Source organism: Amblyraja radiata, chromosome 9 (genome assembly GCF_010909765.2).
Source record: "Amblyraja radiata isolate CabotCenter1 chromosome 9, sAmbRad1.1.pri, whole genome shotgun sequence".
In the NCBI taxonomy this organism is placed as follows: Eukaryota; Metazoa; Chordata; class Chondrichthyes; order Rajiformes; family Rajidae; genus Amblyraja; species Amblyraja radiata.
In genome coordinates, this window is record NC_045964.1 from 34,527,796 (window position 1) to 34,555,062 (window position 27,267).

Below are 27,267 nucleotides of genomic sequence, written 5' to 3' on the forward strand. Positions count from 1 at the left end.
TTAAAAAAAATTTTTGGACATAATTTGGTCATCAAAACTAAGAAACTGAGCCAATCTTCAATTTGGCAACACACTGCCTCTTGTTTTCCTTTCGTACGGACCAAGTCGCTAACTTCATTCCTTCATGTCAACTTCGGGAAGCTCCGCAACGACCGTTACGGAGACATTTTACTTACTAAAAAATCAGCCCAAATCAAACGTTCTGACGAATCATTGGCCATCGATATAGCTCAATGTAACTAGTTTTCTGGGACACAAAACCCTGAGTGTCCACCGCAACGTACGTTTGTGTGTATGATGTGTAACGCGCGTTGCGGTGTCCACTCAGATGGATGCAGTATTCTTCTACATGATCAGGTGAATGAAGTGGAAACGGTGTTTGCAATTTTATTGTTCCATGTGGTATTCATAAACATAGAAAGGAATAAGAAATACATGCACTTACTGTGCCAACCAAGTCACTGGTGGACACCACGCGACAACCTTTACACAAAATGTATTTGTGTGTTCGGACGCCATTTTTGGAAACTTGCCAAGAAGGGTCTCGACCAGAAACGTTGCCTATTTCCTTCGCTCCATAGATGCTGCCTCATCCGCTGAGTTTCTCCAGCATTTTTGTCTACCTTCGACTTTCCAGCATCTGCAGTTCCTTCTTAAACATGTTATCTTTTCTTATATTTTTGTTGATACTATGTTAGTCATGAACCCAATAAAATGCTTGTAAACTTTTTTGAAGGAATTTGAAATTTGACCCCCATTGTCACATTTTTGTGTGCAGTAATGTAAAAAGACACAGATGAAACAAGTCGGTCGGTGTGGGCAAGTTGGGCTGGAGGGATGTTTCCACGCTGTAAAACTCTGAGATTAGTCAAGGTGCGTGTGTAACCTGTCTCATCTGGAAGGACTGTTGGGATCCCTGGATAGAGGCAAGGGGGGAGGTTAGGGATAGGTGTTAAAGCTCCTGCGGTTTATTGCCTGGGGAAGGAGCGTTTTGGGTGGGGAGGGATGAGTGAACTAAGGAGTTACAGAGGGAGCAGTCTCCACAGGGATGGATAGGTGCGAAGATGGATAGATTAGTGGCGAGATGACGTTGGAGTTGACGGAAATGTCGGAGAATGACGTGTCGGTTGCAGAGGTAGGTGGGGTGAAAGGTGAGGACCAGGTGAACTCTATCCTTGTTCCATCTGGGGGGTGGAGGAGCGGGTGAAAAATAATGGGATCTCCTGGTTTCTTACCATTTTAACACCTCTTCCCATTCCCACTGACCTTTCTGACCAGGGGCTCTTCCGTTGACAGAGAGAGGCCCCACACAAACTGGAGGAACAATACCTCATATTCCACTTGGGTAGCTTACAACCAAATGGTATGAACATTTATGGGCCTGTCCCACTTAGACCATTTTTTCGGCGACTGTCATAGTCGTGGCAGGTCGCCAAAAAAGCGGCGACTGGACCCCCCTACGACAATGTCAACGACAGTGGTTCATAACCTGGGGGTTGGGACCCCCATGGGGTGTCGTTTGGGACTTTACCGGGGGACATGAAGGAGTCATAAATAACATATCCATTTGTTGAGCCCATTTTTAGGAACCTAACAAAGGTACATACCACATACAGTATTTTGTTCGTGTATGCCAAAAAGGTTAAGAACGACTGGTCTACAACAATGTCTACAACAACCTACCACCTATTCGACGTCAAGCTGCGGCAAGCTACCGACAACCGGCGACCCATTAGGATGTCCACCTACGACAACCTACGTCCACCCGTGACAAGCTACGACAAGGTAAGACAATTCAGTCGCCGGTACCTGTCGCCGGTTGACGTAGGTAGTCGCCAATGGAATTCACCGGTCAGCACCGACGACAACCATCGGCGTCAAGCCAACTGTCGCCGAAAAGTTTTGAACATTTTTAAATCCAGCAGCGACCAGGAAAACGCTACGATTCTTTGGGCGACCGAGACTACTACTCACGATCATACAGGCGACACCCTGGCATGTGGCGACAGCTTACACCTTGGTGCTCGGGTTCAGAGCAAAGATACTAAAACATTTGGCTCAGAGCGCTCAGTCACCCTATGCAATTATTTACAATGCAAAAATTGACCATTTCGGCAGTTTTTAACAGGTAAGAAAGTACACATTTCGTGTGTTAACAGCGTATGCCGGTGGCTGCCATGTCCTCCAGGAAGATTGAGCTGCTCCGTGCGTCACGCCCTTTGACCAGATGACCTTACGTGCAACCCCCCTATAGACACAAATAGCTGGAGTAACTCAGTGGGTCAGACAGCATCTCTGGAGAAAATGAATAGGTGACGATTCAGGTCATAAGTGATAGGAGAAGAATTAGGCCATTCGGCCCACCAAATCTACACCATTCAATCATAGCTGATCTATCTCTCCCTCCTAATCCCATTCTCCAGCCTTCTCATCATAACCCCTGACATCCGTACTAATGTTCTCCACATATGCTGCCCGACCCGCTTAGGTGCTCCAAAACTTTATTTGATTTTTATTTGGTAAACCAGCATCTGCAGTTCCTTGTTTCTACGTAACGTCTGCAAATCTACGGCAGGCAAAAAAAAGGAGGATCACCAACTGTTAAAAATAACACCAAGGAGCTGCCTCCCCATCTTTCTCTTGCTTGTAACGGCGTGCACAGCCGTACCTTGGCTCCCGTACATTCCTCGAGCCATTCCTCCATGGGGGCGGACTTCGAAGGATTTCTCGCATTTTTGAGTGCGCCGCAAGAATCCTCCTGAACACTGGCCCGCGGACTCGCACCTACACCATCGCGCCCGCCTCCCTTCCTCTCCCTGAGCGCGGTGAGAGCGGGAGGAGGCGCCGCAGCTTCCGCTCTTCCTGCAATCGCCGGCACCTCCCGCCGTTACGGCCGTTGTGAGGCGCAAGAACGTCTCGCGGATCGTGCCCGTCTCGTGCGTGGGGTCGCGAATGTGCGCGAGGCGGGTTGCCGTTGGAAGAGCGTCGTGTCCGTCACTGCAGCGGTGCCGCGGCTGCTCCTCCTGTCGTTGTTCGCGGGGGGAGGGAGCGACGAGACGAGTTTGCTGGAGGAGCCCAAATAGCTGGAAAAGTTGTGCCCGTTCGGTATCCGCCATTTCACTTCATACGCCACTTTGGTTTGGCCGCTCGGCCGGGAAGAGCAAAGAAGAAAGGGGGGAGTGCGGGCGAGAGCAACTTGTTCCGTGCGCTGTGTGTTGCAGATGCCGGGCGTTTGGTCAAAAAAAAATAAATCGAAGCATCAAAAATATATTTGAAGGAGAAATGTGCCATGGGAGGAGGAGAGCTGAAAAAAATATGGTAGAGGCAGTGGCGGCTGACCACGTCAGTTGCAGTCACAACGAAAGGCTGTGTTAATCCCGGTGCGAGAAGGCGGGGGAAGGAGTCGGGCCGGGCCGGGCCGGGCCGGCGGAGGCCGCGGAGGGGAGTGGAGCGCAGCTTGGCAGCGACCATGTTGGGTAAGGGGAAAATCCGGATACAATGGAAACGACGGTGATCCCGGGCCAGCGAGTGGGAATGTAACGTCAGGCTTCCATTCAGCCTCGCTCTTCGACCGCTGCGATTGTTCAATGGCAGTGATTATTTTTGTTGTTGTATAATTTCTCGTTCTTTTGGAAGGGGAGGAGGCGGGGTAATTTATTTTGGGGAGATGGTGGTTGGTCATGAGAGCTAATTTTTCCCTGACCAGTTCTGGAACCAGTTTTAAACGAATTCCTAAAATATGTAATGGCAGCGTGATGATGTAACCGAATTGGTGTTTATTCGATTCCGACAAGTATTTATATATACATGTATATAAAATGTACAGATTCCGGATTTCTGCTCGGAGTGGGGGAGGGTATTAAATCCTTTGAAGATGTCTGTAGGAGATGACATTGGAGTGCCCATTACTCGCTAAATGATTTTTTTGCGTGTTTTAAAAGTGTCTTGAAAAGGGAAGCTCTGGAAATTGTCACTGCTAATTTATGTACCATGTTCAATTCAATTTTTTAATTGGTCGCGTTGAGTCACAAATCCGACATAGTAAGTTCCATGGAATGCTGTGAGATTTTATAATAAATGTATGTACAACAGAATAGTACTTTATAAACCTGCCATAACGCACTGAGTGAGGCTCGGCAATCCATACGTTTTGGCTGCGGTGAAATTGCCGCAGCTGTGCGTGTAATTTATAACCTGAGACTTCGTAAATGTAGCGTTTCTTTCCTCTTATGTTTGACCACCTGAATCTATCAGATAAACAGAATTTGAATGAATTTTTGTGATGTATTTTATTGCAAAATTAAAAGGAAAAAATTATAACTACGTAACTGAAAATATTGCGAGAATCCAATACTGAAGGACCATATGAGGTGGCCATTACCAAGTAATGAAACGAACTGTATTTAAGTCAACTTGTTAACACCTCAAACATTCTGATAAAACAAACATTAATAAAATATTTTAGTTTTTAACATTTCCCCAATTACATTGAGTAATTTGCCTTTGAGTAATTAAACAATCACCTGCTGTTATGTATTTTGGGTATAAATCTACATTTTCTTTTCCGCTATTATGCCTCATAATGTTATATGAAGTTCTATTTCCTTATCGCTTCCAAATTTCAGCTATGCATTTTGTACTTGATGTAATATTTAATTAATTTCATGTAGATTGTTGAAGTAGATCAAACTTTTCCCTGGATTGTCTGTTCATCTTCACTTGTATTTGTTACAATTGAATGAAAGTTACCAGTTAATGATCCATTTGATATTTGGGATATTTTTTTCTAAGTATTTGAACCTTTCAACTGATTTTGTTTGTTTTAAACAGAACTTAAATGTTGAGGAACAATGGATAGAACTAAAATTCAGAAGAAAAATGCATTTTCAATGGAAATGGACCAGTATGAATTGCCTCAAATCGAAGCAGTGACCCTTTATGTGTGAGTTTACTACAAAATAAAGCAGCACATTCCAATGTTGTGTTCAAATCTAAAGGGATGACTGACAAAATATGATGGCAAAAAACAAAGAACTGCGTCCCCCAACATACAGCATTAGTGTGGTGGGATTATCAGGGACAGAGAAGGACAAAGGTACAAGTGGTGTTGGAAAGTCCTGTTTGTGCAATCGATATGTGCACCCAAAAGCTGATGATTATTACCCAGAGCATACCTCAGTACTCAGCACGATTGATTTTGGAGGCCGTGTTGTCAATAATGACCATTTTCTGTTCTGGGGTGACGTAAACCCCACAAGTGAGGAAGGAACTGAATATAAAGTACAAGTCATTGAACAAACTGAGTTTATTGATGACCAAACATTTCTGCCTCATCGGAGCACAAACCTACAACTATATATAAAACGAGCAGCTGTATCAAGGTTGCAATCAGCTGAAAAGTTAATGTACATCTGCACTGATCAGCTGGGTTTGGAGCAAGACTTTGAGCAGAAGCAGATGCCAGATGGTAAGCTTACCATCGATGGCTTCCTCTTGTGCATTGATGTGAGCAAAGGGTGCAATAGGAAATTTGATGATCAGCTGAAGTTTGTAAATAACCTTGTAGCTCAGCTGGCTAAAACAAAAAAACCAGTTGTTATAGCAGCAACAAAATGTGATGAATGTGTCGATCACTATCTGCGTGAAGTGCAGGCTTTTGCAACCAACAAAAAAACCATTCCTGTTATAGAAACTTCAGCACGGTTTCATGTGAATGTGGACTTGTGCTTTGCTACTTTAATTCAGTTGTTGGATAAAACGCGGGGAAAGCCGAAGATTATTCCATATTTGGATGCTTACAAGCAACAAAGGCAACTTGTTGCTTCAGCAACAGACAAGTTTGAAAAGTTAATTGTCCATGCTGTAAAAGATTATCATGCAGATTGGAAAATGATTAGTAATAAATTGAAAAATCACCCTGATTATGAAGAGTATGTAACGCTGGAGGGAACGAAGAAGGCAAAAAACACATTTTCTAAGCACAAAGAACAGCTCAAACAGGAACATGTTAGAAAGCGATGGGAGGAATATATCGCATTGTTACCAAAAGCTCTAAATATACTTCTTCCTGAGCTTGAAGAGATTGAAAAGTTGAACTGGTCAGAAGCTCAAAGTATTTTGGAACAGAGCCCTGACTTTCCTCTCTGGTTTGTTGTGTTGGAAAAAACACCCTGGGATGAAACTGACCACATTGATAATATGAATGATAAAAGACTTCCCTTTGACCTCCTCAGCACATCGGAGGGAGAAAAGGTTTATAATAACCACGTGCAACATTTGATTTCTGAGAGGCGAAGGTTTGAAATGAAAGAAAGGTTTAAGAAGCACCTTGAAAAGGTACAGTTCATAACACCTGGGAAGCCCTGGGAAGATGTATTATGTTTTGTCATGGACAACGAAGCTTGCAAGTTTATAATTGATGCTGATCGTCGAGAGGTTTACAGTGGACATCAACGAGAAATAGTTGAAAAAGCAAAAGAGGAATTCCAGGAAATGCTTTTTGAACATTCAGAACTTTTTTATGATCTAGATCTCAATGCAACACCCAAAATGAATGAAATTAATACAGTTCTAAGTGAAGAACCAAGATATAGAGCTTTACAAAAACTTGCACCAGATCGGGAATCTCTTCTATTAAAACACATAGGATTTGTCTACCACCCAACTAAAGAAACATGTCTGAGTAGTCATAATTGCATGGACGTAAAGGTGGAACAATTACTTTCTACCAGCCTAATACAGTTTGATAACAATCGGCCACAGATGTATCAGGATTGTGCCAATATTGATAAGCTTATCCTTGTTCTCTTAGGCAGGGATGGGCTTGCACAGGAACTAGCCAATGAAATCAGAGTGCAATGTACTGATGATGAGTACACTTTGGATGGTAAGATTTATGAACTGGATCTTCAACCAGTGGATCTCAACACTTTTGTATCATCTGGTCTGACAACAGTACATCAACCTCATGGCTATTTCTGTGTTTATAACACTACAGAGTCACTTGGTTCTATGGCAGATTGCATAGAACGGATCAGAAGTGAAACTACCCCAAATAGGAAAGGCAAGTTTACAGCCAATCTTTCATTTACAGTTATATTAGCAAACCAGAGAGACATTGGTAGCAAGAACTTGCCAATTTTAAGACTTCAAGGACAGCAACTTGCCAATAAGTTGCAATGTCCATTTGTTGATGTACCATCTGGAACCTATACTCGCAAATTTCATGAATTCCAAATAAAGCAAGCTCTTAGAGGACTCCTGGAAGCGTTGAAAAACAACTTGAATATTGTTAGTCCTTTGCCCAGTATTAAAGATCTGTCAGAAGCTGACTTGAGAATTGTAATGTGTGCCATGTGTGGGGACCCATTCAATGTTGACTTAATTCTTTCGCCATTCTTGGAATCTCAGTTTTGCAGTGCTGCTCAGCCTGGTCACAATAATTCACTACTGCTTGAGAAAATCATTGGTGAAAAGCGTAAAAGAATCCAGATTTCAATACTTTCATACCACTCATCTATTTGTGTACGAAAGGATGAGTTAGTCCATGGGTATATTCTGGTTTATTCAGCAAAAAGAAAAGCCTCCATGGCAATGCTCCGTGCTTTTTTGGCAGAAGTGCAGGATGTCATTCCAGTCCAGCTTGTGGCAGTTACTGATAGTCAAGCTGATTTTTTTGAAAATGAAGCAATTAAAGAGTTGATGACTGAGGGTGAGCACATAGCGACTGAGATAGCTGCAAAATTCACTGCTATTTATTCTCTATCACAATATCATAGACAAACTGAGGTATTCACACCATTCTTCAGTGAAGTTCTGGAGAAGAAAAATTGCATTGAAAATTCATATGTATTTGACAGTACCAGAGAATCCACTAATGCAAGTGAGGACTTTTCCATGTCTCCTCGAGCAAGCTCTCCAGCTTGCAATTATTATCCTGATTCAGAAGATGACAATGAAGCACCCCCACCATACAGCCCTATTGGGGATGAGGTGCAGTTGCTTCCATCATCCAATGATCGTTCCAAACATCGATCAGATTTTGAAGGGTCCGAATATCCAGTTCATAGCAGTCCAATTGTTAATCATGACAACCATAAAGTGCCTCCACCCATCAAACCCAAACCTGTTGTTACGAGGCATGATGTGAGAAAACTTGATCCAAATCTGGTGAAAACCATTGAACAGGTAATTGGTAAGAATCCAAAGAGAAACAATCGAGCACCATTTGGCCATCCAGATGACCTAGATCCAACTGACAATTACTCAGTCCCAAGAGATTCTTTGTTAAAACCTAGAGTGGACGATGAAATATATGCCATCCCCCAAGATTCAAAAACTTCTAAGATCATAAAAAAGTCAACTTTGACCGGAGGAAATAATTCTCAAGGTGAAGAAGAAAATGGCTTAATTGATCGATTGTCAAAGCAACCAATAATACGGAAGCCTTCAAAGTACAAATACAAATCCAAGACTCTATTTCGAAAGGCTAGATTATACTATAGAAGGCGAGAACGCTTTGATGCTTATGACGATGAAACTGTGCCATCTTCACGCAAGCCAAAGAAAGGAAAAAACCATCGTGGGAGTGAGGAAGATCCTTTACTGTCCCCAGATAGTTGTGGGAAAGCAGGGATTGATAACCCTGCTATTGCTTCTGATCCAGAAGTTGATGATGTAAGGAGGCCTAAGAAAGATAAGAAATCAGCAAAACCAAAGCCACAAAAGCCAAACAAAAAGGTAAGTATTTAATTTGAAATGTATTTTGGTTACCAAGTTGTTCTAAGTTGCAGACTGCTCTGATTCAAACCAAATGACTAACTTTCATGATCAGTGAAATGCACTCTAAATTGGTTTTATTAAGCAAAGCAGTCTGATATTTAAGAAGTAATTATAAAAAAAGATCCAAAGCCTGTTAATCAATGTTGTACTGTGGATCGCTTTACCAGTGGACTTGTATGAACATTCCTTTTGGTAAAGTGAGTTCTGTTTTTTCAGTCCTACCACCTCTAGGAGCATAAAAATGGTCTGACTTTGATTTGGGTACCAAAATGTTATTTTGTGTCAGTCTTTTTATATTAATTTCATTGCATAGTTTGGTAATTTCTCTGTAAATTGTTTTTAACTATTTCCAAAAAAAATTGAGGATTGATTAGTATGTTAAATATGTAAGTCTTTGGATCTTAAAGGTCATATCTAAGGTGTCCTTGAGACTTGAAAGTCTCATCAAAGGTGTCCTTGAGACTCTTGAAAGGCGCCCATAAATAAAATTTATTATTATATCTAAAAGTGAAAAGCTGCTGATGTCAGCCTGATTTGACTAATATTTCTGCATATTCTTCAAATTTGTTTATATGAAAAGCCCAATAAATGTCTGGAAATTTCTTATCCAGTAGTAATATTGTTGTAGTGCCACAGTAATATAAATGCTAAGAATGAAAGCTTGTAAAATTCTACTTTGATTTATACTGAATGCAAATATGCAAACATAATTGAATTACCTTTCAAAGGGGCAGAGGCCTGCACTACCCGCAAGAAGAAATTGGGAGAGTAATTACTTTGGGGTTCCCCTTGAAGAAGTGGTTACTCCTGATAATCCTGTACCAGCTTTTATTGAACGATGTGTGGAGTACATTGAATCGACAGGTAGGAATGCATATTATACTGGAACTGAAATCTCATGGCACCTACAAAGTGTTTGTAAATGATATCCAGTGTAAATGATAGTAAAACTTACAACTAATCTTGGACAGCTTTTCAACACATAAAATCAATTTGTGCTGCATAGTTTAATTAAAACAAATTAATTTCTATCTTTTTCATTAAAATGACCACAATGTATGGAAATTAAACTGCAAAAGTTTAGTTTAGTATTTTGACATGCAGCATAGCAAAAGGCCCTTTGGCCCTCCGAGTCCACACGCCAGTGATCATCTGTTCACATTAAATCTATCTTATCCCACTTTCTCATCTGCACCTCACACACAAAGGACAATTTAGAAGTCAATTAACTGACAATGTGGGTGGAAACTGGCATGAATCCATGCAGTCACGGGAGAACGTGCAAACTCCACACAGACAGCACCTGAGGTCAGGATCAGACCCTGGTCTCTGTTGTGAGGCAACAGCTCTGAGCTGCGTCAAAAGGTAAAGTTTAAAAGTACATTGGCATATTAGATTGAGACTGAGAGATGAAACTAATTTCCAGGCCATTTTGGTCCGAGTTTTCTTAATGGAAAGGAGTGGTGCATTACTGGGAAGTTTACAAGCTACACTCTGGAGTTTCTCTGCAGGGCTCGAAATTAGCAGTTGCCCGGGTGCCAATGGCCACCTAAAGTCCCGCCAGGCAACCTAAAAGCCGTGTCATTTTGCCCGGCTTGGCATGCACCCGGGGACACCTGCCGTTCAACTCTGAGCGGGACCCCCTCTATCTCTCTCTCTCTCTCTCTGAAATTCTCCGTCTCCGCCCGCAGTCCGGGTCTCCGCTCTCCGGCCACTCCTCAATCGCCGGCACGGCCAGCCGCCTTGCACATGCGCACTGCCACGGCCTGCACATCCTCCTCCTGCACATGCGCACAACCACGGCCAGCACATCATCGGCCGCCCTGCACATGCGCACTGCCACGGCAACTGGTCGGCGCCGGGCACTTTTCCCTCCCCGCGACCGCTGAAAACCAACGCAGAATCACTCCCTGGGGCTGGAGTAACTCCCTGGAGTAACTCTTGCTTCTTGGTTTCCTGGTCCTGCAAAAATATTCCAAATGGAATTTAAACTGGAGGTGATGGAGTGTTCACCACCAAACTCTGAACAATAACAGCCTTTTGCACTTTATCTGTTTATTTATTGTGTATATATATATGGTCTATGGTATATAGACACACTGAACTTTTATCTCCTGTTGAGTATTACGGTTACATATTCTGTTGTGCTGCAGCAAGCAAGAATTTCATTGTCCTATCTGGGACACATGTCAATAAAACTCTCTTAACTCTTGACTTGGACTTAAGCAAAAAAGGGTTCTAGGGGGAATAAAGAGCTACCTTAAATTTAATTGCGTCTGGTTGGGTAACTGAAGACTATTCCATGCTTTAGTTGTGCGGGGGAACTCCATGGAGCAGCCAGCGTCTCTGGATAGAAGAAATTGGGTGACGTTTTGGGTAGAGACCCTTCTTTAGACTCCCTCTGGTTTTAGTGTTTTTAGTTTAATTTAAAGATACAACGTGGAAACATGGCATATAATGTATATATATATATGTGTGTGTGTGTATAATATATATACCCACACACACAATTTCCCTCCTGGGATTAATAAAGTTCTATCGTATAGTATTGTGTGTGTGTAGGAAAGAACTGCAGATGCTGGTTTAAACTGAAGATAGACACAAAAAGCTGGAGTAACTCAACAGGTCAGACAGAATCTCTGGACGAAAGGAAAACATTATGTTTTGGGTTGGGTCTGAAAAAGGTTCCTTCACACCTTTGGAATGTGGAAGGTAACCAGGAACACCCAGAGAAAACCCATGCGATCAAGGGGAAAAGGAGCAAATTCCATACAGACAGCACCCATATTCAGGATCAATTCCGGGTCTCTGGCACTTTATGTCCAATGTACTATCCCATAGTCTTGAACTGAATTAAAACATACAGTAGCTGTAAAGGGGGACATAGCATCACTTGGAGATTTAAGACTGAAAATGGATAGTTTCTTTTTTTTTTAGTAACCAAAGTTATCAACGTATGATTTTTTTTTGTGCGTTGGAAAACAAAATATAGTGGCACAGCTGGTAGACTTGCTGCCTCACACGCCAGAGATCTGTGTTCGATCCTGTCCTCGGGCAGTGTCTGTGTTGAATTTGCACATTCTCCCTGCAAGCGAGTGGGTTTCCTCCCACATCCCAAAGACACATTGGTTTTGTAGGTTAACTTGTCTCTGTAAAATTACTCCTAATGTGTAGGGAGTGGGCGAGGAAAGTGGGACAACAGAACGTGTGAATGGGTGGACAAAAATGCTGGAGAAACTCAGCGGGTGAGGCAGCATCTGTGGAGCGAAGGAAATAGGCGACGTTTCAGGTCGAGACCCTTCTTAAGACTGATGTGAGGGTGGGGGCGGGAAGAAGAAAGGAAGAGGCGGAGACAGTGGGTTGAGGGAGAGCTGGGGAGGGGAGGAGAAAGCAGTTGGGGGTCAATATTCATACCGCTGGGGTGTAAACTGCCCAGCGAAATATGCGGTGCTGCTCTTCCAATTTACGGTGGGCCTCACTCTGGCCATGGAGGAGGCCCAGGACAGAAAGGTCGGATTCGGAATGGGAGGGGGAGTTGAAGTGCGGGAGATCAGGTTGGTTATTGCGAACTGAGTGGAGGTGTTGTGTGAAGCGATCGCCAAGCCTGCACTTGGTCTAACCGAGGTTGATCATACGCTGAATAATCCAACCACATTTTTGTTTGGAAGTGGAAAGAAATAATAGAAATTGCATTCATTGCAACGTAAAAAGAGTTGAGATACTGTATTATGATTTTGCTGCATGTCATTGTGGTATATATCATGTCTTGATTGGTGAATATGTTTAGTTTGTGACTTTATTTGAAGCAGAAATAATATGTGAATGCTTCATTGAGCATAATTCCGACGTAGCTACGCACTTCGTCTGAGCACATTATCGCACGCGTCATGCAAGCTGTCTTAAATGACCACCTAAACTGTCAATTGGCAACCTAAAAAGCTGCCCAGGTTGCCCGGCTGGAAACAGAAAAAAAGTTGTGAGAGCTGTGCTCTGTCCACTATATTGCACTGACCCAGACTTTGACATATGTCAGAGTCCTATTTAATGCTAAATTTCCAATGGCTTCTTAGTTGAATTGTTGGTCAGGTACCTGCCTGCTTTCCCCTGGACTGATCACATGGGCCTACTGAAGCAGGATGTTGCTGGAGCATTAATCTTTTGCAGCAAATGTTTTGGCCTTGTATAGATGGGTACTATTGAGAATTAGAAGGAAATGGAGCTGTAGCTTTGTCTTATAAAGTATTAAAAAATTGAAGTACTTTTGAGCATTCAAATAATTTCAAAATGCTAACTGATTGAGTTGAGAGGGAGAAATGGATCAGCCATGGTCTAATGGCAGAGTAGACTCAGTGGGCCGAATGGCCTAATTCTGCTTCTATGTCTAAGGGTGTTATGACCAATCTCCTATTCTGAAAATGCAACCACTGGTTTAGAGGAAGGAAACATCAAAATCGCAACTTCTCTCTCAAATTCCGTAGGTTTTACCTGTCAATAAGAGGAAGAAAGATTCTATGGGGAGTAAGGGGTGACCATGGCTGACAAGGGAAGTCAATGACCGCATAAACATAAAAGAGAAGTATAACATAGCAAAGATGAGCGGGAAGCCAGAGGATTGGGAAACTTTTAAAGGCAATACGGGGAGAAAGTAAGCTAGCCAAGAATATAAAGGAGGATAGTAAAAGCTTCTTTAGGTATGTAGAGAGGAAAAAATGTGTTGACCAAAGTTGGACCCTTGAAGAAAGAAACAGGTGAATTTATTGTGTGGAACAAGGAGATGGCAGAGGAGTTGAACAGTTACTTTGGATCTGTCTTCACCAAGGAAGATAAACATTCTCCCGGATGTACCTGTGGCCAGACGACCTAGGGCAGGGGTGGGGAACCTGCGGCCTTAATGCGGCATGCGGCCTTCTACCCCATTAAGTGCGGCCTTTTGAATGAATCCAAATTTTGTAGAACAAATCCTTTTATTTTTATTATGTTTTTGTTCGTCTTTTATTATTTTTATTTTAATCTTAAAATTAACGTATTATAGAGGGGGCTCACAGGAGTCCAGCCAAAAACTAAGCGGACACAAGTTGTGTGCTTGAGACGTCTTTTAATCGGTAAGATACAGCTCGCTACTCAAATGGGCATGGGTGTTGCCCGACCTTAAATACCCCTAAGGGTCAACCCCGTGACCTGTGCCTCCCACACCGAGACCCCTAACTCCTCACCCCAGAGCCGAGGGTTCGCTCTGCCCGTGGCTTACCACCAGGTGCTGCCACATTACCCCCCCCCCCCCAGAACCAGAGGCACCGAAACGGACGGGATTGCGTAGATACGTCCCCTCGCACAGGGGACTTGCCCGGTCTGGAATAATTCAAGGGGACCCGGGGCGACGGGGAGGTTGAGCCACCTGTACTGGCTCGCTCAGGTCCAGATGGGCTGGTTTTAAACAAGCCACGGATACAGTTTCCTGCAAGCCCCTCATGTCCAAGACTAATTTCGTGTGTCCATGCTGCAGCACCCGAAAGGGACCTTCATAAGGGCGCTGCAAGGGCGACCTGTGGGCGTCATGGCGCAGAAAGTCATACGTCGGGACGGGAGATAGGGCGCCAACCCTCTCCCACAAGTGCACCAACACAGATGACGGCGGTTACCGAGACCCATAAGCGGCCGGGACAAATTCCCCGGGGACAGTGAGTGGAGCGCCATACACCAGTTCTGCCGAGGATGATGACAAATCCTCCTTGGGGGGGCAGTCCGAATCCTCAACCGGACCCATGGCAACTCGTCCATCCACTCGGGGCCTGTGAACCCATTCGACTGGGGATGGTACGCTGCCGAATGGTGGAGCTGCGTCCCCAGCAGGCAGGCCATCACGGACCACAGTTCAGAAATGAACTGGGCACGCCGGTCTGATGTGATGTCCAGAGGAACCCCGAAGCGGGCCACCCTATTAGCCACAAGGGCATGAGCGCACGACTGGGCGGAAGTGCCCATTAGCGAGATGGCCTCCGGCTATCGTGTAAAACTGTCCACCACCGTCAGCAGGTGTGAAACACCCCGGGACGGAGGCAGCGGCCCCACGATGTTCACGTGCATGTGATTGAACCGCCGGCGTGGCACCGCAGAATCTTGAACCGGCTCACGGATGTTTCGATGTACCTTAGATGTTTGGCACGAATGCACGCTCCGGGCCCAGCGTCCGACTTGCTTCCGCAGCCCGTGTCATATAAATCTCGCAGCCACCATGGCAACCGTGGGCCAGAGAGACAGGTGAGCCAGCCCGTGGATGACATCGATCACGCGACCACGCCAGGCCGCCGGAACATCAGGCCGCAGCTGGCCCGTGGACACGTCACACAGGTTGGATGTACCCGAGGGACCCAACGGCATAACATAACAGAAGATTTTCGAGCCATAACAGAAGATTTTCTTTAGTACGAAGAGTTACTCACTTTGGGCACTCTTACGGGCAGAACACAAGGAATAGATTTCTTCAAAAACTTTCAAAATAAATGTCGTGCAGTTGGACTGGATTTAGTTAATTTAGTGCACCTTCCATGACAGGAAAATGTGAAGGGTTTATTGCACAGATAAAAAAGGTATCAGATCCAGATGCTCTCATTTCTTTTCACTGTATCTTACATCAGCAAAATCTCTGTGCTAAATCTACTATTTTAAGTGCCACTTTGCAACAAGTTATAAGTATGGTTAACTATATTTGTGCAAATGCAACACGGCATCGTCAGTTTTGTAATATGCTACAGTTGGACGATGAGGCATTCAGTGTGGATTTGCTGTATCATTGTAAAGTGCGTTGGCTATCGCAGGGACAGGTGTTAGCAAAATTTTTATCGTTGCGAGAACAGGTAGTTTAATTTCATGAAGAACAGAATCAGAAAGAAGATTTCTGTAGAAATACTGCATTTCTGTGTGATATCATGTCAAAGCAAAATGACTTGAATGTTTCTTTGCAAGGTAAGCTATCTTTTTTCAAAACTCCTCTTCAAAATGAAATTTCGGATGAACATTTTCCCCAGTTAGCGAAGGTCATTGATGAGTAGGAGGATTCATGCGAATCATTTGAAGAATCGCAGCTGTTATATTTGTATTAATTGAAGAATACAATGAAAGGTTCACTGACTGAGAATCATGACATCACACTCAAATTAGCATTTCAACCTCACCTAGTTGATATCCCCAAAGCTAGGCTCCTAAAGAACTAAAGATGTAATTGATTGAGCTCTCAGAAGATGACATTTTAAAGTCTTTATTTGACGCTAAGAAAGATCCGATTGAAATATGGAAAAATGCAATAGAATACCCATGTCTTCGGCAACATGCACGAAAAATGCTTTCTTGCTTTTCAAGCACTTATTGCTGTGAGTCTACATTCTCCTACCTAATCCAAATCAATACGCTCTTAAGGTCACAAATGACGGATACCCATCTAGAAGATCAGTTGAAACTGCGTACCTCCATGTTGCAACCAAATATTCACATGCTTTCCCACAAAGCAGTCGCAACAAAGTAATTAAAAGGTTGGTTACCTTGAGAATTAACAAAATGTTTTCATTTTCTTGAAGTTAGTACATAGTAGTCCGATTTTTACAAATAATGTACAGTCTAATTGAAGTTTCTTGGATGCGGCCTTATTAGATTACAGCTAATTTAATGCGGCCTTCCAACATGAAAAGGTTCCCCACCCTGACCTAGGGTGATGGAGGAACTGAAGGAAATTCACATTAGGCAGGAAATGGTGTTGGGTAGACTGATGGGACTGAAGGCTGATAAATCCCCAGGGCCTGATGGTCTGCATCCCAGGGTACTTAAGGAAGTGGCTCTAGAAATTGTGGACACATTGATGATCATTTCCCAATGTTCTATAGATTCAGGATCAGTTCCTGTTGATTGGAGGGTAGCTAATGTTATCCCACTTTTTAAGAAAGGCGGGAGAGAGAAAACGTAGTTATAGACCAGTTAGCCTGACATTGGTAGTGGGGTAGATATTGGAGTTAATTATAAAAGATGAAATAGCGGCACATTTTTATAGCAGTAACAGGATTGGTCCAAGTTAGCATGGATTTACGAAGGGGAAATTGTGCTTGACTAATCTTCTGGAATTTTTTGAGGATGTAACTAGGAAAATGGACAAGGGAGAGTCAGTGAATGTAGTGTACCTGGACTTTCAGAAAGCATTTGATAAGGTCCCACATAGGAGATTAGTGGGCAAAATTAGAACACATGGTATTGGGGGTAGGGTACTGACATGGATAGAAAATTGGTTGGCAGACAGGAAACTGAGTAGGGATTAACAGGTCCCTTTCAGAATGCCAGGCAGTGATAAGTGGGGGTACCGCAAGGCTCGGTGCTGGGACCGCAGCTATTTACAATATACATTAATGATTTAGATGAAGGGATTAAAAGTAAAATTAGCAAATTTGCAGATGGCACAAAGCTGGGTGGCAGTGTGAACTGAGGAGGATGCTATGAGGATGCAGGGTAACTTGGACAGGTTGGGTGAGTGGGCAGATGCATGGCAGATGCAGTTTAATGTGGATAAATGTGAGGTTATCCTCTTTGGTCGCAAAAACAGGAAGGCAGATTATTATCTGAATAGTGTCAAGTTGGGAAAAGGGGAAGTACAAAGAGATCTGGGGATCCTTGTTCATCAGTCACTGAAAGTAACCATGAAATAACAGGCAGTGAAGAAAGCTAATGGCATGTTGGCCTTCATAATAAGAGGAGTTGAGTATAGCCTTCTGCAGTTGTACAGGGCCCTAGTGAGACCACACCTGGAGTATTGTGTGCAGTTTTGGTCTCCAAATATGAGGAAGGACATTCTTGCTATTGAGGGAGTGCAGCGTAGGTTCACAAGGTTAATTCCCGGGATGGCTGGACTGTCATATGTTGATAGATTAGAGCGACTGGGCTTGTATACACTGGAATTTAGAAGGATGAGAGGGTATCTTATTGAAACATATAAGATTATTAAGGGATTGGACATGCTAGAGGCAGGAGACATTTCTAATGTTGGGGGAGTCCAGAACCAGGGGCCACAGTTTAAGAATAATGGGTTGGGCATTAGAGCGGAGATGAAGAAAAACTTTTTCACCCATAGAGTTGTGAATCTGTGGTATTCCCTGCCTCAGAGGGCAGTGGAGGCCAATTCTCTGGATGCTTTCAAGAGAGAGTTAGATAGAGCTCTTAAAGAAAGTGGAGTCAAGGGATATGGGGAGAAGGCAGGAGCGGGGTACTGACTGTGGATGATCACAGTGAACGGCGGTGCTGGCACGAAGGGCTGAATGGCCTACTCCTGCACCTATTGTCTATTGTTTTAAAATAATTGACCCACCTATCTCCTTTAAACTTTGCCCCTCTCACCTTAAGCTATGCCCTGTAGTATTTGATTTTTCCATCCTGGGAAAAAGGTTCTGCCAACCCTATCTGTGCCCCTCATAATTTTATATACTTTTGTCAGTTCTCCCCAAAAGCTCTGGAGTTCGAGAGAGAACAATGCATGTCTGTCCAATCTCTCCTGATAGCGAGTAGCCCCTATTCTGATAAACCTCCTCTGATAGGGTTATGTGGAAGAACAAAATATTTCACTATTTCCAAAGTCTCCACATCCTGTGATGGGATGACCTGAACTGCACGACATACTCCAAATGCAGTCTAACCAAAGTCCGATTAAGCAGCTTCATGACTTCCTTGTATGCAATGCCATGACATATGAAACCAAGCGTATCATGTCCTTCTTTAGCATTCTGTTTGCTTGTGTTGCCATTTTCGGGGAGTTATGGATTTGGACCCCAAAATCCCTCCGTACATCGATGCTGTCAAGGGTCATGCCATTAATTGTACATTTTCCCTTTAATACTTGACCTCCCAAAGTGCAACACCTCACACTTGCTCGGATTAAACTGCATCTTCCATTTCTCCACCCATATCTATAGCTGATCTATATGCCACTGTATTCCCTGGGTATCCTCACAGTTCGTAACCCCAGCAATCTTGTGGCAACGTCCAAGTAATATAATATTACTACTGGAGTGTGGCGGCGCCTAACGGCAGCGGCTCGATTGCAGTCCGTCTGTCTTTTTTATTTTTGTCCCATTAGATGTATGTTTTTGGTTCTATTTTTTAACTCTGTATGTATATGTGGGGGGGGGGGGGGGGGGGCGTTTAATCTCTTCTCTGTACGGGGACCCGACTTTTTCCCTCTTGGGTCTCCGGTGTCGTTGGGCCTAACATCGTGGTGCCGGCGGCGGCCTCCAACCGGAACCAACCTGAGGGCTCCAGTCGCGGAGCCTGTCGACTCGCCATCGTGGAGGTGGGCGACCGGAGCGGGGGAACTGTGGTGGCATGCGGCTGCAACCCGACTTCGGATCCTCGGAGGCTCCGGCCGCAAGCCGGACTGGAACATCGGGAGCTCGCAGGTCCCCGGTGGGAGACCGCTTTTTGGAGCTCCTGCAACGGCAACTTCTCCCGCCGGAACCGCGCGGCTTAAACGGGCGCGGAACTTACCATCGCCCGCCGGGGGCTTTAACATCGTGAGCCCCAGTCGCCTCGAAGCTGCAGTTGAACGGCTGGACCGTGGGAGAAGAACAAAGGGAAGAGATAAGACTTTTGCCTTCCATCACAGTGAGGAGTTGGAGTGTTGGAGATTCACTGTGATGGATGTTTGTGTTAAGTGTGTGTCTTGGTTTTTTTTTTGTAATGACATGACTGCAGGAATGAAATTTCGTTCAAACCTGTTTGAATGACAATAAAAGGCATTTTATTATATATAACATATATATATATATATTTATTTATTACTTGGACGTTGGTTAGTAAATTTGCAGATGTCACCAAGAATGCTGAGGTTACGAACTGTGAGGATATATCATAGCAGAGGTCCCAGCATAGATTCTTGTAACTCCAGCCTGATTATTGTCCTTCACCACAACCCTCTGTTTTCGATCAGTAAGCAAGTTCTGAATTCATATGACTGTCACTATTAAACCCGTGCAACTTAATCTTCACAGTTCTTAATTCAGCTCAGTACAGAATTTTGCTTTAGATATATCAAAATAAAAGCTGATTGAAGGGATAGTGTAATGTTGGCTAAAGGACAGGAAGGAAAGTTAATGGCAAATTATTCATTTTTCAGATATTGGTAGATATTGCAGTGTAACATGCTGGTCTGTTTTGGTCGGCAGACATGGTAGATGAGATTTAACAAAACTGTGAAATGAACTACTTTTTTCAGAGAGGATTAGGATTGGGCCACGTGAACTAACAAGTAAAGTAGGTGCACGAATTGCGTTCATTGAGACTGCACGCACACCACTGTTTAAAGATAACAGCACAAATTGAAGAACCTGTTTAAAAACACGAATAATACATTGAAAAGAATAGATTACTAAAACTTTGTTGAGTCTAGGATGAAGCCATGTGTTCACTTCCACATATTGCAGTTTAATAAGAATGTTAATCTTCAGAAATATGCAGGATTTAAGGTCTCTGGCAAAATAAAGGAAGACGTGATTGTTTTAAAGAGATTGCGGAAATTGATGGAGGTTTTCAAATGCGCACGTAACTTTGACTTGATTACGATGCCTCTTATTTCACCGACAGACAGATGTCAGTAGCAGGACACATTTCAGCTTTTTGTCAAAAACTTAGTGCATTTGCTGTGACCAATTTTATGATGGACTGTGAAATACTTTTATCATCTTTGAATGTTGTGTGGCTCAAGGAACCTGTACATAAGAGATGAGATGAAGGAGGAGGAGCCATTGAGCAAATTTGCAATGATTACTTTTGAGAATGAAATTTGCATATGATTTCCTCATGGTCTTGAGCATCCCTAAATTAATTGTGCACTTCTGACTGAAGGTTGTGGATTCATTCAGTGACAACATTAAATCATACAGACATTGTCCAACATAGCAATGAGAAAGTGTAATATTGTTAGATATACCATCATTTAGAAAATTGGTGAAATGAAGCATTCAACACACAAATCCCATGGCAACATAAAAGTTGAGCAGGTGAAAACATTTCGGTTATTGTCACACTGAAATTGGTTAATAACCAAAAAGGTTGGATAGATCAAAGTTGGTAACTAACAAGGTTGATGAGGGCAAAGCCATCAAATTGTCTAATTGGATTTCAGCAAGACATTTGATAAGGTTAGATTGCATGGTATCTAGGAACTGCTTGCTGACTGTATAGAGAATTGGCTTCATGGAACAAAGCAGAGGGTGATTGTAGAAAGTTGTTAGACTGAAGACCTCCAAATTAAGCGAAACCTGTGACACGAGGTGTGCTCATTGCGGTTGTGGTTTATATCAACAATATGTGGATTGGAGGTTTATATCAACAATCCTGTGGATTGGAGGGTAGCTAATGTTATCCCACTTTTTAAGAAAACAGGGAATTATAGACCAGTTAGCCTGGTGGGGAAATTGCTGGAGAATTATAAAAGATGAAATAGCGGCACATTTGGATAGCAGTTACAGGATCGATCCGAGTGAGCATGGATTTACGAAGGGGAAATCGTGCTTAACTAATCTTCTGGAATTTTTTGAGGATGTAACTAGGAAAATGGACAAGGAAGAGCCAGTGGATGTAGTGTACCTGGACTTTCAGGAAGCATTTGATAAGGTCCCACATTGGAGATTAGTGGGCAAAATTAGAGCACATGGTATTGGGGGTAGGGTATCGACATGGATAGAAAATTGGTTGGCAGACAGGAAACAAAGAGTAGGGATAAACGGGTTCCATTAAGAATGGCAGGCGGTGACTAGTGGGGTACTGCAAGGTTAGGTGCTGGGACCGCAGCTATTTACAATATACATTAATGATTTAGATGAAGGGATTAAAAGTAACATTAGCAGATTTGCAGATGACACACAGCTGGGTGGCAGTGTGAACTGTGAGGAGGATGCTATGAGGATGCAGCGTGACTTGGAGAGGTTGGGTGAGTGGGCAGATGCATGGCAAATGCAGTTTAATGTGAATAAATGTGAGGTTATCCACTTTGGTGGCAAAAACAGGACGGCAGATTATTTACTGAATGGTGTCAAGTTGGGGAAAAAGGGAAGTACAACGAGATCTGGTGGTCACTGAAAGTAAGCATACAGGTACAGCAGGCAGTGAAGAAAGCGAATGGCATGTTGGCCTTCATAACAAGAGGAGTTGAGTATAGGAGCAAAGAGGTCCTTCTGCAGTTGTACAGGGCCCTAGTGAGACCGCATCTGGAGTATTGTGTGCAGTTTTGATCTGCAAATTTGAGGAAGGACATTCGTGCTATGGAGGGAGTGCAATGCAAGTTCACAGGGTTAATTCCCAGGATGACAGGACTGTTATTTGTCGATAGAATGGAGTAGCTGGGCTTGTATGCTCTGGAATTTAAAAGGATGAGAGGGAATCTTATTGAAACATATAAGATTATTAAGGGTTTGGACCCGCTAGAGGCAGGAAACATGTTCCTGATGTTGGGGGAGTCCAGAACCAGGGGCCACAGTTTAAGAATAAGGGGTAAGCCATTTAGAATGGAGATGAGGAAAATCTTTTTCACACAGAAGGTTGTGAATCTGGAATTCTCTGCCTCAGAAGTCAGTGGAGGCCAATTCTCTGGATGCTTTCAAGAGAGAGTTAGGTAGAGCTCTTAAAGATAGTGGAGTCAGGGGATATGGCGAGAAGGCAGGAACGGGGTACTGATTGTGGATGATCAGCCAAGATCATATTGAATGGCGGTGCTGGCTCAAAGGGCTACTCCTGCACCAATTGTCTATTGGAAGAGAATGTAGAAGGCGTGATTACTAAGTTTGCAGATGACAGTAAAGTGGGTGGTATCGTAAATAGCGAAGATGATTATAGCAGGATAATCAGTTTTGCAAGTCGGCTGAGGAATGGTTAAGAAGGCTTAATGCAGATAGGTGTGAGTTCAAGTGAATGGCAGAGTCTATGGAGTGTTTTAGAGCAGAGAGATCTGGGAATGTGGGTGCATAGGTCCTCAAAGTGGTGTCGCAAGCAGATCGGTATTTAAGAAGTCTTTCAGTACATTGGCCATCATCAGGGTATTGAGTGTAAGGCAAGGCAAGGCAACTTTATTTATATAGCACATTTCATACACGAGGCAGACTCAAAGTGCTTCACATAAAAACATGTCATACAATAAATGAAATAATAAAATGAAATAAAATAGAAGAACTAAAAGAAAAGAAAAACAAAATTAAAAATGCATTATAAAAAGTGCAAAAGTTAAAAGTGCAATGTAGTTAAGATTTAGCTGAAAGCTAAAGTAAACATAAAAGTTTTCAGTCTTGTTTTAAAAGTGGTCAAAGTTGAGGCAAGTCTTAAATCTTCAGGAAGTTTATTCCAGCTATTTGTTGCATAGTAACTAAATCCTGCTTTCCCATGTTTTGTATTTACTCTGGGAATCACTAGCAGATTGGTTTCAGAAGATCTTAGCGGTCTAGAAGGCTTATATAGTGGAAGCATGTCAGTGATATACTTTGGCCCTAAACCATGTAGTGATTTATAGGTGAGCAGCAGGATTTTAAAATCAATTCTCTGACATACAGGGAGCCAATGTAAGGATTTAAGAATTGGTGTAATATGCTCAAATTTTTTGGTCTTTGTTAGAACTCTAGCAACAGCGTTCTGAAAAGCTGTAGCTGCCTGACAGTTTTTTTTGGAAGACCTGCAAGGAGACCGTTGCAATAATCTAGCCTACTATTAATAAAGGCATGTACAAGTTTTTCTAAATCTTGAGCTGACATGAGTCCTCTTAATCTTGCTATGTTTTTGAGGTGATAGTAGGCCGATTTTGTTACTGATTTGATGTGACTGTCGAAATTTAAATCTGAATCCATAATGACCCCAAGATTTCTGGCTTTGTTTGAAGTTTTCAGGGACAGAGAGTGAAGGTGTTGGGTTACTTTAAGCCTTTCTTTTTTAGCACCAAAAACAATTATCTCCGTAGTGTAGAAGTTGAGATGTTGTGTTGCAGGTGTACAAGACGTCGGTGAGGCTGTGTTCAGTTTTGGCCACTCTGCTATAGGACAGACGTTAAGCTGGAAATAGTGCATTGAAGTTTTACGAAGATGTTGCCAGGATTTGACATTGGGCAGGCTCGGACTTTATTCCTTGGAACGAAGGAGAATGAGGGGCGATCTTACAGTGGTGTATTAGATGATGGATGGGATAGGGTGATTAATAATAATAATAATACATTTTATTTATGGGCGCCTTTCAAAAGTCTCAAGGACACCTTACAGAATTTAACAAGAGTAAAAAACATATAATCGGAGTAAAATAAATAATAAAGACATCACCAATACACAAATTAAAGACAAAATTCGATCCAAAGACAAAAAAATCAAAAACACAATGTGAAGAGAGAGCAGCGGCAGCTAAACCGCGCCAGCGTACACTCTCCCTTCCAACAGCCATCTTGGACACAAACTAAAATAATCACTTACACACAAAAAACATCCCGCCACAATGGTTACCACTGTGGAGGAAGGCACAATGTCCAGTCCCCATCCCCAGTTCTCCCAAAGTCAGGCCTTTTGAGGCCTCCACTATTGCCTCTACGGAGACCCGATGTTCCTGGCCGTTCTCGCCGGGTGCTGTTGCCCCGGCGTCGGGAGAGTCCTCTCAGCGGCTGGGCCACCTGGAACGGCCGCTTCCTTACCGGAGAGACCGCAGCTTCCGAAGCCGACAAGGCCGCCGGTTTGTAGCTCCCAGGCTCCCGATGTTGAAGTCGGCGCCGCCCGCTCCGCTCCGCTCCGCAGACCCGCAGCCCGGAGGTGTTGAACTCGGCGGTCACAGCTCACCGGAGCTCCAGCGCGGCGACCCAGGCAAGGCATCGCCCGCTCCGCTCCACGATAGCGCTTCAGCGCTGTGCCGCCACCGAAGCCGAGGTGCTGGGCAGTCCCCGCCAGGAAACGGCGCTCCACGCCCACTGGTAGGCCACGAGGACGGGTCGACGGGGCAGCCCGGAGAAAAAGCTGCCTCACCGACCAGGTAGGGACCTAGAAATATAGTTACCCCCTTCCCTCCACATTAAAAAGTCTATTTCTCCCACAAACAAAACACAGGACTCACTAGAACTACAAAAAAAAAAGTGAATTAAACGGACGGCTGCTGGTTAGCAGCTGTTCCCCAAGATGGCTTTTACCCAGAGTAAGGGAATCAAGAACCAGGGGACACAAGGTAATGGGGGAAAGATTTAACGTAAAATACTAATATGCAAGGGCAGTAGAGATGCCCCCCTACCCTTATTTCAAGCACAATCTACTGCCCTAGTTATGCGGTTTGCCATAATACCAGCATGAACCCTGATACCAGCACAGTTCAACAACCACTTTTGTGTCTTCTGCAAACTTGCTAACCATGTCATGTATGTTCTCATCCCAATCATTGATATAGATGACAAACATCAGTGGTCCCAGCACCAAACCTTGTCACAGGCCTCCAGTCTGAAAAGCAACTTTCTACCATCACTGCACTTCCTTCCAAGAAGCCAATTTTCTATCCATTTTGGTTCTGTTTTTCAATCTAGTCCTTGGCTTCTCAAATTATCTCAACAAAACCTCTTTCCTTGTTCTACCTATGTCATTGGTACCCACATGGACCACGAGAACTGGATCTTTCCCTTAACATAGAAAGTAGGTGCGAGAGTAGACCACCAGGTCCGTCGAGCCCGCACCGCCATTCGCTCATGGCTGAACACTAAACAGACACACTTACCCACAAACAGTAGACACAAGACACAGAACACAAGACACTACCCTGCCCTTTATACCGCTATCACCCCTCTCCACCCCAAAAACCTCGTGATCTCCTGGGGGAGGCAAAAAACCGGATAAAAACCCAGGTCCAATTCGGGAAAAAAATCCGGGAAATTCCTCTCCGACCCCAATCCAGGCGATCGACACTTGTCCAGGAGATCACTCAGGTCTTACTATACTAACCATACCTAGGTCCATATCCCTGCCCTCTCCCCGTAGCCCCTTATCCCCTTGGCAGCTAAAAAACCATCTATTTTAGTCTTAAATATATTTAAAGTTTCTGCTTCCACTGCTCCCTGGGGCAGTGAATTCCATAAATTAACCACCCTCTGGGTGAAGAAGTTCTTCCTCATCTCAGTTTTAAAAGAGCCCCCCCTTATTCTGCAACTATGTCCCCTAGTTCTAGTTTCCCCGATCATTGGGAACATCCTCGGTGCATCCACCCGATCAAGGCCCCTCACGATCTTATATGTTTCAATGAGATCGCCTCTCATTCTTCTAAACTCCAAAGAGTAGAGTTCCAGCCTACTTAACCTTTCCTCATATGTCAATCCCCTCATTGCAGGAATTAATCTTGTAAACCTTCGCTGCACTGCCTCCAGGGCTAGTACATCCTTTCTTAAGTATGGACCCCAGAACTGTACACAGTATTCCAAATGTGGTCTCACTAATACTGTGTACAGCTGCAGCAAGACCTCCGTGTTTTTATACTCAATCCCCCTAGCAATAAAGGCCAAAACTCCATTGGCCTTCCTGATAGCTTGCTGCACCTGCATACTAACTTTTAGTGATTCATGTACTAATACCCCTAGATCCCTTTGCGTTGCATTACAACGCAGCTCCTCCTCATTTAGAAAATAACTTGCCCTATCATTTTTTTTCCCAAAGTGAATAACTTCACATTTATTAGTATTAAACTTCATCTGCCAAGTTGTTGCCCACTCACCTAGCTTATCTATATCCTTTTGCAGACTCTTCCTATCCTCCTCATCCCCTACTTTTCCTCCCATTTTTGTATCGTCCGCAAATTTTGATATATTACACTTGGTTCCCTCCTCCAAATCATTTATATAAATTGTGAACAACTGGGGTCCCAGCACCGACCCTTGCGGAACCCCGCTAGTTACCGGTTGCCATCCCGAGTATGAACCATTTATCCCCACTCTCTGCTTCCTATTTGTTAGCCAATCCTCTACCCATGCTAATATATTACCCCCAATCCCATAATTTTTTATTTTTAGCAATAGTCTCTTATGTGGCACCTTGTCAAAAGCCTTTTGGAAGTCCAAGTATACCACATCCACCGGTTCCCCTTTATCCACCCGGGTTGTTACTTCCTCAAAGAATTCGATCAGATTCGTTAAACAGGACTTCCCCTTCACAAAACCATGCTGGTTCTGTCCGATGAAGTCATGTTTATCCAAGTGCCCCGTTAGTGTTTCTTTAATAATTGTCTCTAACATTTTACCCACCACCGATGTTAGACTAACCGGTCTATAGTTACCCGCCTTCTGTTTACTTCCTTTTTTAAATATAGGTGTTACATTGGCCATTTTCCAATCCACTGGGACCGTTCCTGCCTCCAGGGAGTTTTGGAAAATTATCACCAATGCATCCACAATCCCCACCGCTATCTCCCTCAAGACCCTTGGATGTAATCCATCAGGCCCAGGGGATTTATCCTCCTTCAGTCTCATTAATTTCCCTA

General features: G+C 43.6%; 1 protein-coding gene across 2 annotated transcripts in view; it reads left to right on the plus strand.

Moving 5' to 3' along the window:
* The first annotated feature begins 2,717 nt into the window (after window positions 1–2,717).
* Window positions 2,718–27,267, plus strand: part of arhgap5 (Rho GTPase activating protein 5) — a 44,166-nt gene continuing 19,616 nt past the window's right edge. Inside the window, exons 1-3 of one of the 2 annotated variants that reach the window (XM_033027097.1) lie at window positions 2,718–3,476; window positions 4,831–8,739; window positions 9,510–9,645. In XM_033027097.1, coding sequence (XP_032882988.1) covers window positions 5,014–8,739; window positions 9,510–9,645 — 3,862 coding nt within the window. In that variant the 5' untranslated portion in view covers window positions 2,718–3,476; window positions 4,831–5,013. The remainder of the gene's footprint in view (window positions 3,477–4,830; window positions 8,740–9,509; window positions 9,646–27,267) is intronic. The other variant, XM_033027096.1, reaches the window with a different exon arrangement.